The 16933-nt window shown below is 38.5% G+C and overlaps 1 protein-coding gene across 6 annotated transcripts in view; it reads left to right on the top strand.

Moving 5' to 3' along the window:
* Positions 1–16933, top strand: part of LOC126458360 (glyoxylate reductase/hydroxypyruvate reductase) — a 92477-nt gene that overhangs the window by 42252 nt on the left and 33292 nt on the right. For all 6 annotated transcript variants that reach the window (XR_007585620.1, XR_007585622.1, XR_007585619.1 and 3 more), the window contains 2 exons: positions 1453–1787; positions 11100–11225. Coding sequence is in view for 1 of the 6 variants with exons in the window: in XM_050095330.1 (XP_049951287.1) it covers positions 1453–1787; positions 11100–11225 (461 nt within the window). In the remaining 5 variants the exon portion in view is untranslated. The remainder of the gene's footprint in view (positions 1–1452; positions 1788–11099; positions 11226–16933) is intronic.

The raw sequence follows: 16933 nt of genomic DNA, 5'->3' as shown, positions 1-16933 counted from the left end.
TGGTCTACACTTTTGCTTCAGTACTCCAATTGGGCTGCACTGCTGAAGCCAAGCCAATCACTCAGGTGTTACACAGAGCAGTCAGTAAAATGTCACCCACAAATCACAGTAATGCAGTGGACCCTCAACCAGACTCCTTTATCCTCGCTAAGCACTGTGTCACTGCCCCCTAGTGATACGCCTGAACCACAGTTACCAGGTAATGGGCCAAATATGTTATGCTAGAGGGGCAGATATTGATAAAGGTTTTGGCACAAATCAGTAATATTATTTTCAAATAATGCCTGATTTTCACAACCACCTTCATAAGAGGGTGAATGTATTGTGAGGCTTTTGTTAGTAAGCTTAATTTTTCAAACAGTTGCCTATCTGAATTTTGGGGATGGACACCAGATATGACCTCTTCAACTCTGTTTCTGTGCAATGAATACCTTGTGTCTGTGTGGAACTCCCCAAGAAAATTATCCCATATGACATCAAACAATGGAAGTATGTGTGATAAGCTAATTTTCTGATGGTTTCAGCACCAAAATCAGCAGTTATAAGTGCAGCAAATGTTGCCAAACTGAAGCTTTTGAGAAGATGTACAGTATGTATTTCCAGTTCAAGAGCCAATCAGTGGGTGCACCCTGGAATTTTAAGTAATAAGTTCCATATATTTCCTTTCCCCAGTGGTGTATTGTTTTTAATGATTATATACCCTGTCTTGTCCAGAATTAGGATATTGTTACCAGCTCCCTTCGTGTTGTACCCAAATAAGGACACACTAGGAATTGGCACCAGGCTTCACACAATTTTTTAATTACGTATCGAGTGTCACCCAGACCATCACAAACATTATACTGAACTTAACATGCTCACTTCAGTCAGTAATTTTATAATATATTACATGGGAACAAAATAGGTCCTCTGTTAATGACTTCACTGAATTGTAGTGTTGTGGAAAAATGGCAAGAGGGGGAGGGGAAAGGAGGCAGTATAGCTCATCCACCCTTATGACATGCATAGTGCATTTCTTGCAGTCAAACTGTATAAAAGCAAAAATGTGAATTACACTTCAGTTATTAACCTGTTGGGGGAAGTAAAATCGGTTCTTGACTTATTTTTTCATACATACATGTAAGTTTGTTAGACTATTATAACATTGATTTGAAACATTGGAAGCTTTTCCAAAATGTGAAGCATTTGTAACAATTTTGGAAACACTAGTGAATGCTGAATGGGAATGTGTCTGCGAAGTAAGCAGGGAATACCAGAACACTATGGTGGTCAGAGTTAGACTAATCTGTAGACCCTTAAAAAAGGGAAATAGTTACAGTGTCTCAAAATTTATTGTCTGTTTTTTATTATATTGACATCTGATATCCTTTTTTAAATATTGGCATTATTTCAATGTTGTATGTTCACAGGAAGGGATCATACACTGAAATACCATTTGGCTCTTGTTAACAGGGGCCAGTGGGGACCTTGGTCACCATTGTGGATGTGTGGACCAGCACTAAAGGGTTCTACCATAGGCATGGTTGGATATGGGCGTATTGGGCGTGCTACTGCTCGACGTTTAGTGGCGTTTGGTGTCGGTCGCACACTCTACTGGGGCCGATCTGACCATGGAGATCCTGACAATATTGGTGCAAAATTCTGCCCGGAGCTAACAAATCTTCTGGCTGAAAGTGACTTTGTGGTTGTCACATGTGCCCTAACTACAGATACTCATGAAATGTTTGATGAGAAAGCTTTTGCAGTCATGAAACCTTCTGCAGTCTTTATCAATACAAGTCGTGGTGGTAAGCTTAAACACATGTTCCCTTAGCATCATGCCATAGAGATAAATTATCTGCTGCAAACTGATTCATTCAAAGTGTTCTGTAGATCCCATCAAGAAACCAAATCTTCAGGTTTGTGGACTGAACCAGCATAGTTACAAATTTCCAGTGGTATGATGAATTTTGTAGTTTACGTATGGTGTTTTTGAAATTGACATCTTTTGGGAATGCACACAGTGTCTGCAATAGTGAATCAAAGCAGTTGTCAAAAATTTTTTCCTCAAGTGCCAATACTGACATTGTGGGATGGCATGTTATTATTATTTGGTAATCTACATAAATTAGTATGCTATGAGCCTCCAATAACTAACTATAGTAATAAAAGTTGGTGCCATTTGGAATATATCACGTCGACTGTTCAGTGTTTTATTGGTGCCACCCTCGGTGCCCCCAAGTTATGACACTATAAATGCCAGGAGCAAGTGGCGTGTTGTCTGTGTGAGCAGTTGGTTAATCGATTAGTAGCAGTAATTGTACTTGTATTTAAATGCTTTATGCAGAATGAGGCGTGATCAAAAATGTTCTGAATGTTATTTTTCTTCTACTCATTGTGATGTGATGTTAAGTCCCATAGTGCTCAGAGCCATTTGAACCATTTGTGATGTGATGTATTACAACAGCCTTCATTTACTTTCATGTTCCTTGTTACAAATATATACAACATTTAAAGATGACCAGCATTATAATGCCCATTCACTTACGAATTTTACTTTCATTGACATTTATACCATAGCAGCTAATCTGTGACAGTCACAAATGTCCATGAATTGTCAGCACTGGGAAACAAACAAGGAAAGCCCTATCGTGTCCCCTCACCCAGAAATGACAAGTTTATCTGCCCCTGCATCCAGCTTTGCCCCTGGGGTGACCAGCCAACTTTTTGCGCGCAAATTATAATTACTCCAGTATATTTCTGATGGAAATGTGTATTTGGAACCAGCAAAGAATAAACTTTTACCGCCCATAACTGTTGGCTATATAAACTCCATTGCCGCCAAATAAAATTATTATACAGTTGCAGACAATGATCAGCCATGTCTGATATTAAAATCCTCCATTATAATGAATAAGAATTTAAAATTGCCACATGCCCATTTGGCAACAGTTAGATTTCAAGGGATATGTTCATGAGAGTCGAGTGCTGGCATGAGCTGTTTTGACAACAATCAGATTTTTAATGGTGTATTCATGGGAGTTGAGTCTTGGAGCTGACTGGAATAATCATTGTTGTAGCATGGCCAACAGTGGGATTCACCACTGACAAAATTTCACAGAATGACTGCCACCATGTTTGTTAGTGTAGAAAATAGCATAATGTGCTGTTCTTCAATTTTCAATGCACTAAAAGAAAGAATACTGTTGTGTACATGTCTAATTGAGTAAAGTCCACCTTAACCCTGTGGAATTAAGGTTCACCTGTCACGTGTTCTCCTACAATTTACAAAATTATGAAAATCTATCCTGGATTTTCCATTGTTTGTTCTTACAATGTACTTGTCGTTTGACAGGTGTGTATTGTGGATGCAGGAATGGAAGGAACTCATTACTAATTTGATCATTTTAAGTGACTATCAAAAAAGATTCTGGGATCAGTATATTTTTTTTAGTGATGGCGAATGAGCCATTTCCTTTGATGTACTGACACTGCATGTCACTCGTTCGTTGTTGCCCAGAGTGGTGCAGTTTGGTGTCCATACCCGGAGCCCCATGTTGTTCCAAACCTTGTTTCTTGGTTTTGCACCACTTGACAGCATTGTAAAGGCTGTATGGTCTTTGTGTTAAAAGTAGCATCCTAGTGAAGTCGTAAATAACTAATGTGTACTGTAATACAGTAGTACTGTATAAGCACTTTCCCTCATTATACAATGAATTATTAATTACCGGTAAGTCTTAAAATTTGCATTCCGTTTCTGCATTATGTATGTTTCTCTTTACACAAAAAATTAGCATATTAAAGTGTACTGAGTGCATCAGGACTGAGTTACTTGTACAGTTCGGGCAGATTTCCAAATTATACACATTCCACTTTGATCAAGTTTTACTATATATAATTTCTGGTCAACAGACGATCAGGGCTTCCTCTGTACATACTGGTGGTATATTGACACTAACTTTGTTTATCTTGAAAAAAATGTTAACATGTTTTCTGTGTTGCCAGATTTATACACAGTGACAGTTGAATTACCTTTGTCAGTTTCAACTACTATAACATTGTGAGCCATTAATTTATTTGTGGCTTCATTAGCAAATTCTATCCTATCAGTTGCACTATTTTTGTCTAACTTTTGGTTATTAATTTGTTTGTTTATGATATTTGCAATGTAACCTGTCATAATGTTATGGTCAGCAATGTTAATGTTTGCTATATCGATTGCTGTTTTAAATTTGAGCTACTAAAAATGGAGTGGTAGAAAAATTAAATTTTATCTAAAAATTATGTTTTAAACCTTATGTAACAAATCTGTCTCCCCATCCTTAATGTGTTGTGTGTCAGGTTGTTTACTTTGTCATAAAATTTATGTTCAGATATGATTTGTTCATGAATTTTGTTATAAATACAATTGTAAGAAAGAGCAGCTAGTTTCTTGCCATCTCATTTTTGAAGTTTCCTCATTAATGAAATCATTAGTCAAATCAAACACCCATTGAAAAACGCACCCATTAAATGTCTGTGCAAAATTAAGTATGCAGTACATACTTGTTCTTTAAGAAAGCATTAAGTTTGTTTCTTGTGAAGTTATTCACTGACCACAGTTTTTCACATTTTGACGTCATAGATTTTCCTGTTTGAGTACTGTCTTGTCTTGCTGTTGATTTTATATTATTTATTTATAAATAATATATTTTGACATTTTTATGATATATTTGTGTAGCGCATGATATTAACAAAAATTTGTAGGTATTAAATATTTGCCCTGTATGTATAACGTGGTACAACAGGTGCTGGGAAATGGTCTCTGACTGAAACCAGTTGTTCAATTAAAAATAAATTATACAGCAGCTTAACATGTTGGTTGGTTGGTTGCGTGTTCCATTGATCAGTTGCACAGTACAGTAGCCGTTATGATGTAGAATGTGTCAAGTGCACAAGAAATACTCATATGAAACTAGATTTTTTTAATATATATACAATACAGAGTTAAAGATTAATATTTCTGTTATTTACCCCATTCCCTTAAATGGCACAAAATGCATAAACTATATTTATAGATGTATTTATTCCTCTTCAAGAATTCATCTATGGTATAGAAGGAGTTGTCAAGGAGATATGATTTCAGGTTATTTTTGAAGCTATTACTGCTGTCTCGGACATTTTATTTCATCTGATAATTTGTCAAAAATTTTTATAGCACCATATTTTACCCCTTTCTGTGCCAAAGATAGGTTGAGTAAAGGATAGTGTAAGTCTTTCTTTTTTCTAGTATTATAATCATGAATGTCACTGTTGTTTTTAAAATGATCCATGTTGTCGAGAACAAATTTCATGGCCAAGCGGTTAAAGGCGCTACAGTCTGGAACCGCGCGACCGCTACGGTCGCAGGTTCGAATCCTGCCTCGGGCGTGGATGTGTGTGATGTCCTTAGGTTAGTTAGGTTTAAGTAGTTCTAAGTTCTAGGGGACTGATGACCTTAGAATTTAAGTCCCATAGTGCTCAGAGCCATTTGAACCATTTTTGAACAAATTTCATTAGCGAGTAAATGTACTGTGAGGCTGTTGTAAGAATGCTCAATCTTTTAAAATGATGCCTACAAGATGTGTGACTATGAACCCCACACATTATTCTAACCACTTTCTTTTGAGCAGTGAATACTTTTTGTCTAAATGTTGAGTTACCCCAAAATATTATAATTTGAGAACTGACCCTTTCTAGTGTCCTACAGGAAACCGTAATGATTGACGTAATCCAGGACCTAGATTTAGTAATCCACATAAATGGATTCTGGTCAGTTTCTTCGGAAAGCACATTTCAGACTTAGTCGCAAGTCTGCATAAACAGTCATCCTCCAGTTAACTTAGCCTAACCTTATTAAGAGTGGATCTAGCTGCTTTATGAAGCTTGATGTATTTCCACCTATGAGCATCTGAACTGTTAGTAGGACAAGTTTGCATGTTTCCCGATTCACCGTTGTTTAACACATCAAACTGAAGGCCTGGGACTTCACGTTTTTTTTCATGTAGAGCCACTCCATTTTATCTTCTTAGTGGTTCTGTAGTAGTATGATACTGGCATGTACCAGTCAAGACAATCTGTCCATTTCAGTGATTTTCAAGCCATGTTCTGGCATGCGCAATATACCAGCTGACAGCCCATGTGCCATTTCATTTTCCTGCATGAATGTAAGAATTTCTTAATTTTTACTGATGATATTTTGCTGGAAGATTAAAAAAAAAAAAATGTGTGTTCTTCAATACCATGGCTTTGTCCAAACTGTTTTTTTAATGGCTGATGTACAAGGGGAACATACACCTAATGTATCACTGAGTTGTTCATTTTTCGCATATTGTAGTACACCCTTGGATGTAGGAAATGCCACTCTAGTGTGATGCACTTCTCAGGCGTCTTTGATAAATAGAGTTCCAAAGTTTTAAGAGTGTGTTATTGTTCTTTCCCTAAGAAGTGATTCGTAGTAGTGACACAAGTTTTTGGTGGAAAATAGGGCAAGAAAGAGGAAAGAAAAAGGAGACACGAAATTCAAATACAGTACAGGTATAATTTTTGACTGCTGCCGTAGCTGGTTGTACCAATGTTGCTGAACAACAGTTGACATTTTCATATGGAATTCAACACACTCACAAAACTTTGATCCTCAATTACTTTGAAGGCTCGAAAAGCACATCATACCAGAGCAGCATTTGCTACAACTAAGTATGTACTAGAAATGTGCAAAATTGGTGACCCTTGCATATATGCTTCCCTTATTAGCTTGCAACCTTAAGCCCCTTTACTGTAGGACTACTTCAGAACTTTTTGGGTTGTCTGGATGCTTTTGTACACATTCCCAGAAACATTAAAGCTATCGGAGGTAGCTCAACTAAAGCTACTAAATTTGCAGCATCTCGTGAAACTTTGGATTTGGAATCTTTGGCTGTAATCCAGTGTACTGGTCTAGCCCTAACATTACTACTGCAAACTGGCACTTACAGTTATGCTAAATCTTCTTGCACAACTGCTAAGTCAGCACAGAGTTTCAAGATAAGCTGCTCTATCTTTAGTATTGTGTTGTGGTATATTGACTATCACTGAATCTCCAGAACTGGCCAGCACCATTTCTCATGTGAGTTGTATTACAATAGCCTACATGAAACAATGCTGACTTTCCTCACTCTTGTTTTGCAAATCAAACTGCCTTTTCTTGCTGCTAGTTACTTTATTTATCCCATACGCGTTTTGCCTTCTCCTGTTCTAAGGCATCATCAATGGGATCTATAACGATACAGTTTTGTTAGTCATAGATTATCAAACAGTTCACTTCGCGCTTTTTGTAAAAAAAGTAATTACTTACAATTTGCTGATCTGCTTTTTCTCACATCTGGTCTGGAGGTAGCACTACCACTTTTATCACTACCATATATTCATATCTTCGTGTTCTCTCCATCCACATGCTGTTCACCAGTGAGAAACACGGTGAACAGTGTATGGATGGCGAGAACGCAAAGATGTGAATATATTACAGTGATAAAAGTGGGAGTGTGACCTCCAGACCAAATGTGAGGAAACACAGATCAGCAAATCGTAAGTAATTACTTTTTTTTACAAAAAAATCACGAAGTGAACTGTTTGATATTCTATCACTAACAAAACTGTATCGTTATAGATGCCACTAATAATGCCTTAGAACAGGAGAAGGCGAAACACGTATGGGATAAATAAAGTAACTAGCAGCAGGAAAAGGCAGTTGGATTTGCAAAACAAATATTTATAAGCTTGCTGCGGAGGATGGCCACACAAACAAACTTGTTTCCTCACTCTGATTGCCATTATAATCATTTTGTGGCAGTTTAATCATTTGTCCATTTTGATAGCAAAGCTTTACTTAAGGTATTTGGTTAAAACCATTGTTCACTGAAAGATGACATTTGAGGGATTTCTAAATCTGACTTCTTGATAAAGTAGTTATTAAATGAGAATTATTTAGGAACAATCGAACTATGAAATTTAAAAGTGACATGCAAGTTTAAGACTTTGCTTAATGAGACATTTGTTTACAAGAGAAAATGAAAATTATTGGTGAAATATTATGTTCACATTATTTGTAAGCCAACTTGTTTGATCTAAAATTTTGATTAATCAAGTTTGTATAGTAGATGAAAACATTTAATGCTACAAAATGGAACAGTTCTAGGCGCTACAGTCTGGAACTGCGTGGCTGCCACAGTTGCAGGTTCAAATTCTGCCTCGGGCATGGATGTGTGTGATGTCCTTAGGTTAGTTAGTTTTAAGTAGTTCTAAGTTCTAGGGGGACAGATGACCTCAGATGTTAAGTCCCATAGTGCTCAGAGCCTTTTGAACCATTTTTTGCTACAGAAATGTAGGTTAGTTTAGTTCACACCCAGTATACAATTGACATAAATTGACATAATTTTGTTCAACTAATAGTCTTCTGAATATTGAAGTTAAACAAAACTATTAATTGTGTAAATATATTAAGGTTTTGTGAAAATTAAATATTAGCTTCGTTGAACCAGTATACATATGTGGTGGCTGTTCATTCAGACATGTCCAAAAGAACGGGCACTATTTTGATTCTGTAGCCACTGTGACTCAAGTCACAAAGGAATTAAGACATTAGCTGTCCAGTGAGCACTGATGTATATCAATGGGATAAGTTAAAAATTTGTATCTGACCTGGATTCAAACCTGGGTCTCCTGCTTACTGACTCTCCCGCTTATTATGCAGATGCTCTGACTGCAGCACCATCCAGGCACAGTAGTCACCACAAATGTACAGACTACCCTTCAGTGCAGATGCACACCAAGCTTGAACTCTTCCGGGGATCGCCAAGATGTTGCGAGTAATGACACTGCTGAGCAGGGGCACTCCATCAGAAGTGTGTGGTTTAAGTTGAGGATCTGGATCTGACAGGAGGAATGCCAGGGTAATCTGTGTGTTTGTGGTGAGCACTGTGTCTGGATGGCATAATGCTCAGTGCATCTACCAAGTAAGCAGGAGACCCAGGTTCAAATCCTGGCGCATCTCACATTTTCAACTTTGGTCCAATGGGAGGCATGCCAGGGTAGTCTGTGTAGTTGTGCTGACCACTGTGTCTGGATGGCATAGTGGTCAGCGCAATTGACTGGTAAGCTGGAGACCTGGGTTCAAATCCCAGCCCAACATAAATTTTTAGCTTGACCCATTATTTTAAATCAATGACCACTGGCAGATAATGTCTTTAATTCCTTTGCGGCCTGTTGAACTAGGTTGTTGGTATGTAGTGATAAAGTTAAACTTCTCTAACTATGAAATTGTTAACTATTAATTTAATTAATCTAATGTGTAATTCTATAATAAGATATTTCGTGATCACAGCAATCACGTATTCAATACTTCCTAATCTCTTCATGCACTTTCGTCAAATGTGCGGGTCGGGTGCACGCGTGCATGTGCACGCATAACACGCTGGGTGCATCGTGTTTTATGCACAATAGAGGAAGACAGCACTTACCGGCATTGCTGGTTTACACTGTCTCTGCCTCACTCCAAGTACTCCAATAGTTCTCCTTGCAACAGGAATTTCTGCTCCACCTGAGGATGCTGTTTCGTTTTCTGACTCTTCTCTCCAAAACTGATACAAAGTGTTGTCACTCTACCTTTTTAAAGTAACACTCATTGTTTCATTTAGGTCATTCATAATCAGCACTACAGTGGCAAAATTGTGGTTACTATGCAAGCACAAATATAAAAATGAATTTTAAATGCTTAACCCACTTCCCGAAGTGCATGTTACTGGCAGAATTGGCGAACTGACACTTCGGCTGGTGTCACGTAGTACACTTATCCTTGCTCCACCAGTATCCTTGTTACATGAACACACTTCCATGAGAAGAGAAAAACTCAAAATTTAGTGAGAGTTTCTCATCTTTTAAGTGTGTCTTTAAACCATCCATTACTCATATGCATGTGAGTGGTTATCAATCCTCAATGTTTGTTCAGTTTAAGATCTTTTTGAACTTATTTGTCCACACTATCACGTATGATGTTCCAGTATTTGACTTGTGGTATTATTTTAATGTTAGTGTTCAGTGGTGCATTTATGACTTTCGTCACAGTTGATTTTGAGAGAAAACACACTCAATAGATTCTTTCAAATGTTGTTCATAATTCTTGATGTTGTGTTTTTGTAGACTTATCTTCTCCTCCTCCAGTATAAGACAGAGAGCATGTACACAGAATAGACATAACAAAATGGTCATGATTTAATATTGTAGTGCTCAAATATTTTTTTGTATTTTAAGTGTGTTATACATAAGTGCCCAATGCACAATGAAGTTATTACAGATCAATTAATGGAGCTAGTATTACTCGCTTGTGGGCAACTTGTGCACCAGTTATATTGTAACGTTACTATATTTCTGCATCAGTGGGAAAATGTCAAGAAAAGCATATTATATGAACTTAAAATGTAACCAAGAACTCACCGGCCGCTATGGCCAAGCCGTTCTAGGCGATGAATTGCCTAAGCAGGCTGTTAATATTGAAAATAGATAATTTCGTTACTTGCAGTTTGGATTTTTGCTTAATATTTGGAGTGTTGCCTAATTTTGCTTCTAACAGCAGAATTTATCTGCTTTAACCATTTTACGTATACTATTTGTTTATCATCATCTAATACTCAAACAAATGCAAGTTCCATGTAATAGTTGTAGAACATACTTTCTTTCATTTGCATGTACCATTATAGTCATTTTTTGTTACTTTCATCAGATGTTTTGTAATGCCTACAACACCATTTGAAACAAAAGTTAAACTGACAGTCATAATACACCCTGCATCTCTATGCACTATTAATCGTAGTAATATTTTATAGGCTAATGATCCAATCTTTGGAAAATGAAACATGTTCAGTGCGTAACGAATACACAAAAACATCTCTGTTCATTGTTGTTATTTGAGAGTAGTGTAGAAGGTCAATGGAAAAAAATTGCTGCCAAGGAATGAAGGAGATTGTGATTCTCTACGGTTATCACAGTATGATGTCTGGATCTTTGTTTTAATGTTGGTTTGCTTTCCTTTTTTTATATACATTTCTAATTTGAATGCTATACTGTTGCAGGTGTGGTGAAGCAAGATGCACTTATCAAAGCACTGGAGACCAAACAAATCTGGGCTGCCGGTCTTGATGTTACTACCCCAGAGCCATTGTCTCCAGACCATCCTTTGCTGAGTCTCAGGAACTGTGGTATGTTACCAATTTAGTAAGATACTTCTTGGGAAATTGGCTTCCAATTTCTGCTTTCTACCGTGACTGCTTCAGTAAACTTGCACAAGAGCAAGAAACTGACAAAAATTGGGGACCATTAACTATGTTTTGCAGAAATGTAGCCAAATTACCTCCAAAGTTTTATAACATACTAGCTGAGAAACCCAGTGTTGCCTGGGTATGTATTTATTGCAATCTTCTATTAGTCCATCTCCTCTTTCTCCTTTCTCTGTCCATGCCCTCGTCCTCTTCTCGCTGCCCATCTCCTCCTCTTCCCTTTCTATGTCCATTTCCTGTTTCCTCTCTGTCTGATCACACCCTCCTCCCCATCTCTCAGCCCCTCTCTTCCTCCCTTTACCTCTATCTGTCTTCTCCTCCTTCCTTTCTCTGCCTCTTTCCTTTCTCTGTTCATCTCCTCCTCCTCCTCCTCCTCCTCCTCCTCCTCCTATCTGTGCCTATCTCCTCCATTCTCTCACTGTTCTTCTCCTTGTCCTCCCTTCTCTCTCTGCATTATCACACTCACCCCAGTAGGGGACAGTGGTTCTTACCCCTACAGTATTTGTTTCCAGCTTGAACTGATATGTGTACCAAATTCAACTGAAATTGTTCCAGAGATTTAGGATTAACTTTATACGGGTGGCTTTGTTCACATACCAGGGTGTTCATGCTCTGGGAAAAACCCGGGAATTCTTTTACCTGGGAGTTTTTTAGAATCCTGGGAATTTTTTGTTGTTTGAGTCTCAGTTAAATTTTTGTAATTTTGACTAGTAAGAACTGATAGTCTAACAATGAATTTTACTGTATCCCACTACTGCAGAATAATACTGCAGCAATAAAATGTAAGCGAGAGAATAAAACCAAAATAAAGTTTAAGTTGCAAAGTAAATGTGCCATTTACAACAACAAAACACAATGCACACACAAGCACCTGCCAAAAGCAAAATGTGTCAAAGGCTTTAGGATGAAGAGTGTGGAATACTTCATTAACAGCAAACTGCTTCAATGAGCATGACGTCATAACGGTTTACATGAAGTTCGTTTTGAGCAGTTGCCAGCAGGCACATGCGCAGTTGAGTTGTGTATGAGCAATACCTTCTGCTTCTGGCCACTTGAAGTGTGGCTGCAGCAGTAGCAAGAAGTAGTCATGCTACCCAGGAAAAGTTTTCGGGTGCACCCAAGCTGCCAGATTTGCGCATGCGCAGAGGAGTCTGGGCTGTAGTGGGGAGAGGGATAGTGACTAGTGTTTGTGTTTAGCGATTTTGCTGCTTCCTCTTCATTTACACTTCACGCATCAAATGAAAACAAAATGGATTTCTGTGCCTGGGAGCTATCAAGTGAGTTAAAATACATTCACGTAATTACAGAAGGCTAAAATATGTTTTAGTTTCAGTGTTCTAGTTTTATTTTATTTCCTTATTTTTGGCAGCCAACAACAATGAAGTTATTTTTGTCGGTTTGTTAAACAAATGTGGATTTCATTGATCATTTTCTGCAGATGCAGAAATGAAGTGTTTCATTCCACACTATTGACTAGCTTCAACTGTTCACTGAATTTCAACTGCACATTTTCATCTTCTGGCACATACGGCATTATGCCATAATAAAGAACCAAACACGAGACAATACAGTACTAGTACTCTAAGAAAAGTTGCATCTCGAAAAGCGCACAGGAAAGCTTAATATCAGGTTAGGGCCTACTTTCTTGTAAATCTGTATGTATGAATGTGTCCTTTTAAGCCAAATTATGCATTTTAGTATAGTTTATGAAATTTGTATGTTTGTGGGGTATCTTCTGATGTCGTATTTCTTTTATTACGTCATGTAAGATATCTTAATGCTATATGTGTACAAACGTATCAGATTCCTACGTCGTCACAGCTGCCGATGCGCAGTAACGCCTGTTTTCTGGTGCTCTCTGGCAGCTGCTGAAATGAACCCATGTCTAAGAGGTTGTGGAAAAATATTGTAAATGCTTTGTTTGAAACTTCATTTTCGAAGGAAATTTCCTTTTACGCAAGGTGAACTATGTTATGTGTGAGAAGTGCAATGAACATCTTAAATCACAGAGATTTGGCTGTCATTTTAAAGTAACACTTAGAGTACCAGCTACTTAGAATAATGTCGAGCCCAGAAGACCAGACATTGTCATTGTTTAAAAATTTATTGGCACATTTGTGTGATGTATGTTAAAGTGTAACACACGCTAAAAAGACCAATATTAAATGTGTAAGCTCGGCTTTTCTTGTAGCTTATTAATCTTAAAGATCAATATTATACGTGGAAGCTTAACTTTTCTTGTAGCTGCACTGTGTACGTTAATTTAAACCATTAACTTTTCCTAGTTGTGTGTGCACACTGCTTAACAGTGATGTTGCTGTTGGCTGACATCATCATGTGTTGTGCTGGCAAGATCACATGACATGAGCTATGATTGGCTTACAAAAGCACTTTGCAATCTCTGTTTCAGTGCTTCGGAAAACTAAAATGCTGCGTTTGATGGAATTTGAATTCACACTTTCGTAATCAGAAAACATGCAGCGTATCGTAATACGAAAATATGAAGCACACATGTTGCTACAACTCAAAGATCTACCCCAAACTTGTTTCTTTTCTCTCTCTCTCTCTCTCTCTCTCTCTCTCTCTCTCTCTCTCCCCCCCTCCCTCCCTCCCCCCCCCCCTACCCCCCTCTCTCCCTTTGCCGTGTTTCGTTTTCCAAAGCTCTGGGAAACATTGGAAAATAAAACCTTTACCATTCAGAGGATTTAGATTTTCACAGCTCCAATCGAAAGTACACTGTCACTTATCATGGAAAAAGTGCATTTTCACTTTGGAAGAAGTCTATTTTCACGTGGGGGAAAAGTGTGTTTTTAACCGGGAAATCTGGGAAATTTTTTTTTCTTGTCCACTTGTACACCCTGAATACATACATCAAATATGTTTCACACAGATTTATCACATTTCACACATGTTTTTTTACATATAAAGGGTGATTTTTTTTCCACTGTGTACAAACTCTAGGGATTGATTGATGAGTGGATACGGAACAAGAAAGTTCTAATGAACATATGTCCAGAAATGCAGGAAGTCCATGCTGGAAACGATTTACTCAACCATACTTTGTTATAGAGACTGCGGTCTAATATGCACTGTACCGTATAGCCACAGTTACAGCGTGCATGATTTCCTCCTAGAGGCTGGTACTGTTTCTCATATGTCATGCCATAGCACCCTCTTCTGAATGTAATGCAGCATTCTATACAGTGGTTCTGTATGAAAATCAAGAGCTTGAAGACATGTTTACTTACAGAAAGGCAACAGGTGGCGGGCAACAAGGTTGTATCAGGAGACCTAATATAATCTGACCTAATTCTAGCCTGCCGGCAACAACTACAGCATTCAATGTTTGCAACAGTGTTTCACTATTTGCCTAAGACAGGGTCGTTTTGGGAAGCAGGAAGTCATAAAGGACATACCCGAAATCGTTGAACACCAGACTTGGAAGAAAAATTAATACTGTGGAAGGCAACTACCATGTCAGTACCTGGCAGTTGGCCCGCCAGTAAAGGGTAAACCAGATAACCGTGTGTAACAATCTCCATGACGATTGTTAGTACCCCTATCAGTTACAGCATGTACAGGGCTTATTAGTGACAGACTGCCCACATCGGGAGCAGTTTTGTTACTGGTTTCTTCACCAGGCAACCATGATCCTGGGATTTATGTCATCCATCCTATTCATAGATTAGGCCACCTTTATGCACAGTGGTATCTCAGCTTCCATAAGTTATCTGTGGGACAGTATGCAGAACAGTATGGTGACAGCGAATCATCAGCATTTGTGCAGCTGGAATGTGTGGGCTGGGATAATTGGCGACCTTATCTTGGGACCAAAGTTCCTTCCACGTCACCTAACAGGCTGGAAATATTGTTGTTTCTTCTTGCAGCTGAGTTTGCCTCCCCTTCTGGAAGAAGTGCCATTCATGAGTTGAAGGGTTATGTAACTGCTACATGATGGTGCTCCAGCCCACTTTGCCGTTAACGTCTGGACACATCTCAGTCATGTAATTTTTATAATTTGTATGGGTTACTTTTTCATGATCTCTACATCTACATCTACATCTACATCTACATCCACATCCACATCCACATCCATACTCCGCAAGCCACCTGACGATGTGTGGCGGAGGGTACTCTGAGACCTCTATCGGTTCTCCCTTCTATTCCAGTCTCGTATTGTTAGTGGAAAGGAGGATTGTCGGTATGCTTGTCTGTGGGCTCTAATCTCTCTGATTTTATCCTCATGGTCTCTTCGCGAGATATACATAGGAGGGAGCAATATACTGCTTGACTCCTCGTTGAAGGTATATTCTTGAAACTTAAACAAAAGCCCGTACCGAGCTACTGAGCGTCTCTCCTGCAGAATCTTCCACTGTAGTTTATCTATCATCTCCGTAACGCTTTCGCGATTACTAAATGATCCTGTGACAAAGCGCGCTGCTCTCCGTTGGATCTTCTCTATCTCTTCTATCAACCCTATCTGGTACGGATCCCACACTGCCGAGCAGCATTCAAGCAGTGGGCGAACAAGCGTACTGTAACCTACTTCCTTTGTTTTCGGATTGCATTTCCCTAGGATTCTTCCAATGAATCTGTCTGGCATCTGCTTTACCGATGATCAACTTTATATGATCATTCCATTTTAAATCAATCCTAATGCGTACTCCCAGATAATTTATGGAATTAACTGCTTCCAGTTGCTGACCTGCTATTTTTTAGCTAAATGATAAGGGAACTATCGTTCTATGTATTCACAGCACATTACACTTGTCTACATTGAGATTCAGTTCGCTGCAGATCCTCCTGCATTTCATTACAATTTTCCATTGTTACATCCTCCCGATACACCACAGCATCATCCGCAAAAAGCCCCAGTGAACTTCCGATGTCATCCACAAGGTCATTTATGTATATTGTGAATAGCAACGGTCCCATGACACTCCCCTGCGGCACACCTGAAACCACTCTTACATCGGAAGACTTCTCTCCATTGAGAATGACATGCTGCGTTCTGTTATCTAGGAACTCTTCAATCCAATCACACAATTGGACTGATAGTACATATGCTCTTACTTTGTTCATTAAATGACTGTGGGGAACTGTATCGAACACCTTGCGGAAGTCAAGAAACACGGCATCTACCTGTGAACCCGTGTCTATGGCCCTCTAAGTCTCGTGGTCCACCAGGGGCTTTACATTCAGAAATGTCCATTGATCTTTGGTTTAACCTTGAAAACAAGGTACTAACTCACAAGTATAAATATTAACAAAATCATGATAATGTCTGCAACTGGTCCTGGTGTGTAGTGTTGGGTTGTAACTGAATGTTACTATTACTTCAGCCCAAACACACACGGTAGCAGAAAACTTTATTCCTACTGTGTTCCAACAGAGCAGGTGGTAGTTTGCATGCTAGTGCTACTATTAGACACTTGCTTGATGGGGCATCACTAGATCAAATATGTGGCAACACAACAAGAAATAACCAATAATATTTGTTGACAATTATGGTACAAAACTTTGCTTAAGTTTAGTAACAGGTGGATGCATTTCACTTGATATCCTAAATGTATTACAATGAAATTGAAATAACTTTGCTGTCTCTTGGCAGTGAGCAATATTGTTACTGT

The sequence above is a fragment of the Schistocerca serialis genome, chromosome 2, assembly GCF_023864345.2.
Source record: "Schistocerca serialis cubense isolate TAMUIC-IGC-003099 chromosome 2, iqSchSeri2.2, whole genome shotgun sequence".
Lineage (NCBI taxonomy): Eukaryota > Metazoa > Arthropoda > Insecta > Orthoptera > Acrididae > Schistocerca > Schistocerca serialis.
Note: the sequence above shows the minus strand (reverse complement) of the source record. Positions and strands in the feature narration are given on the sequence as shown.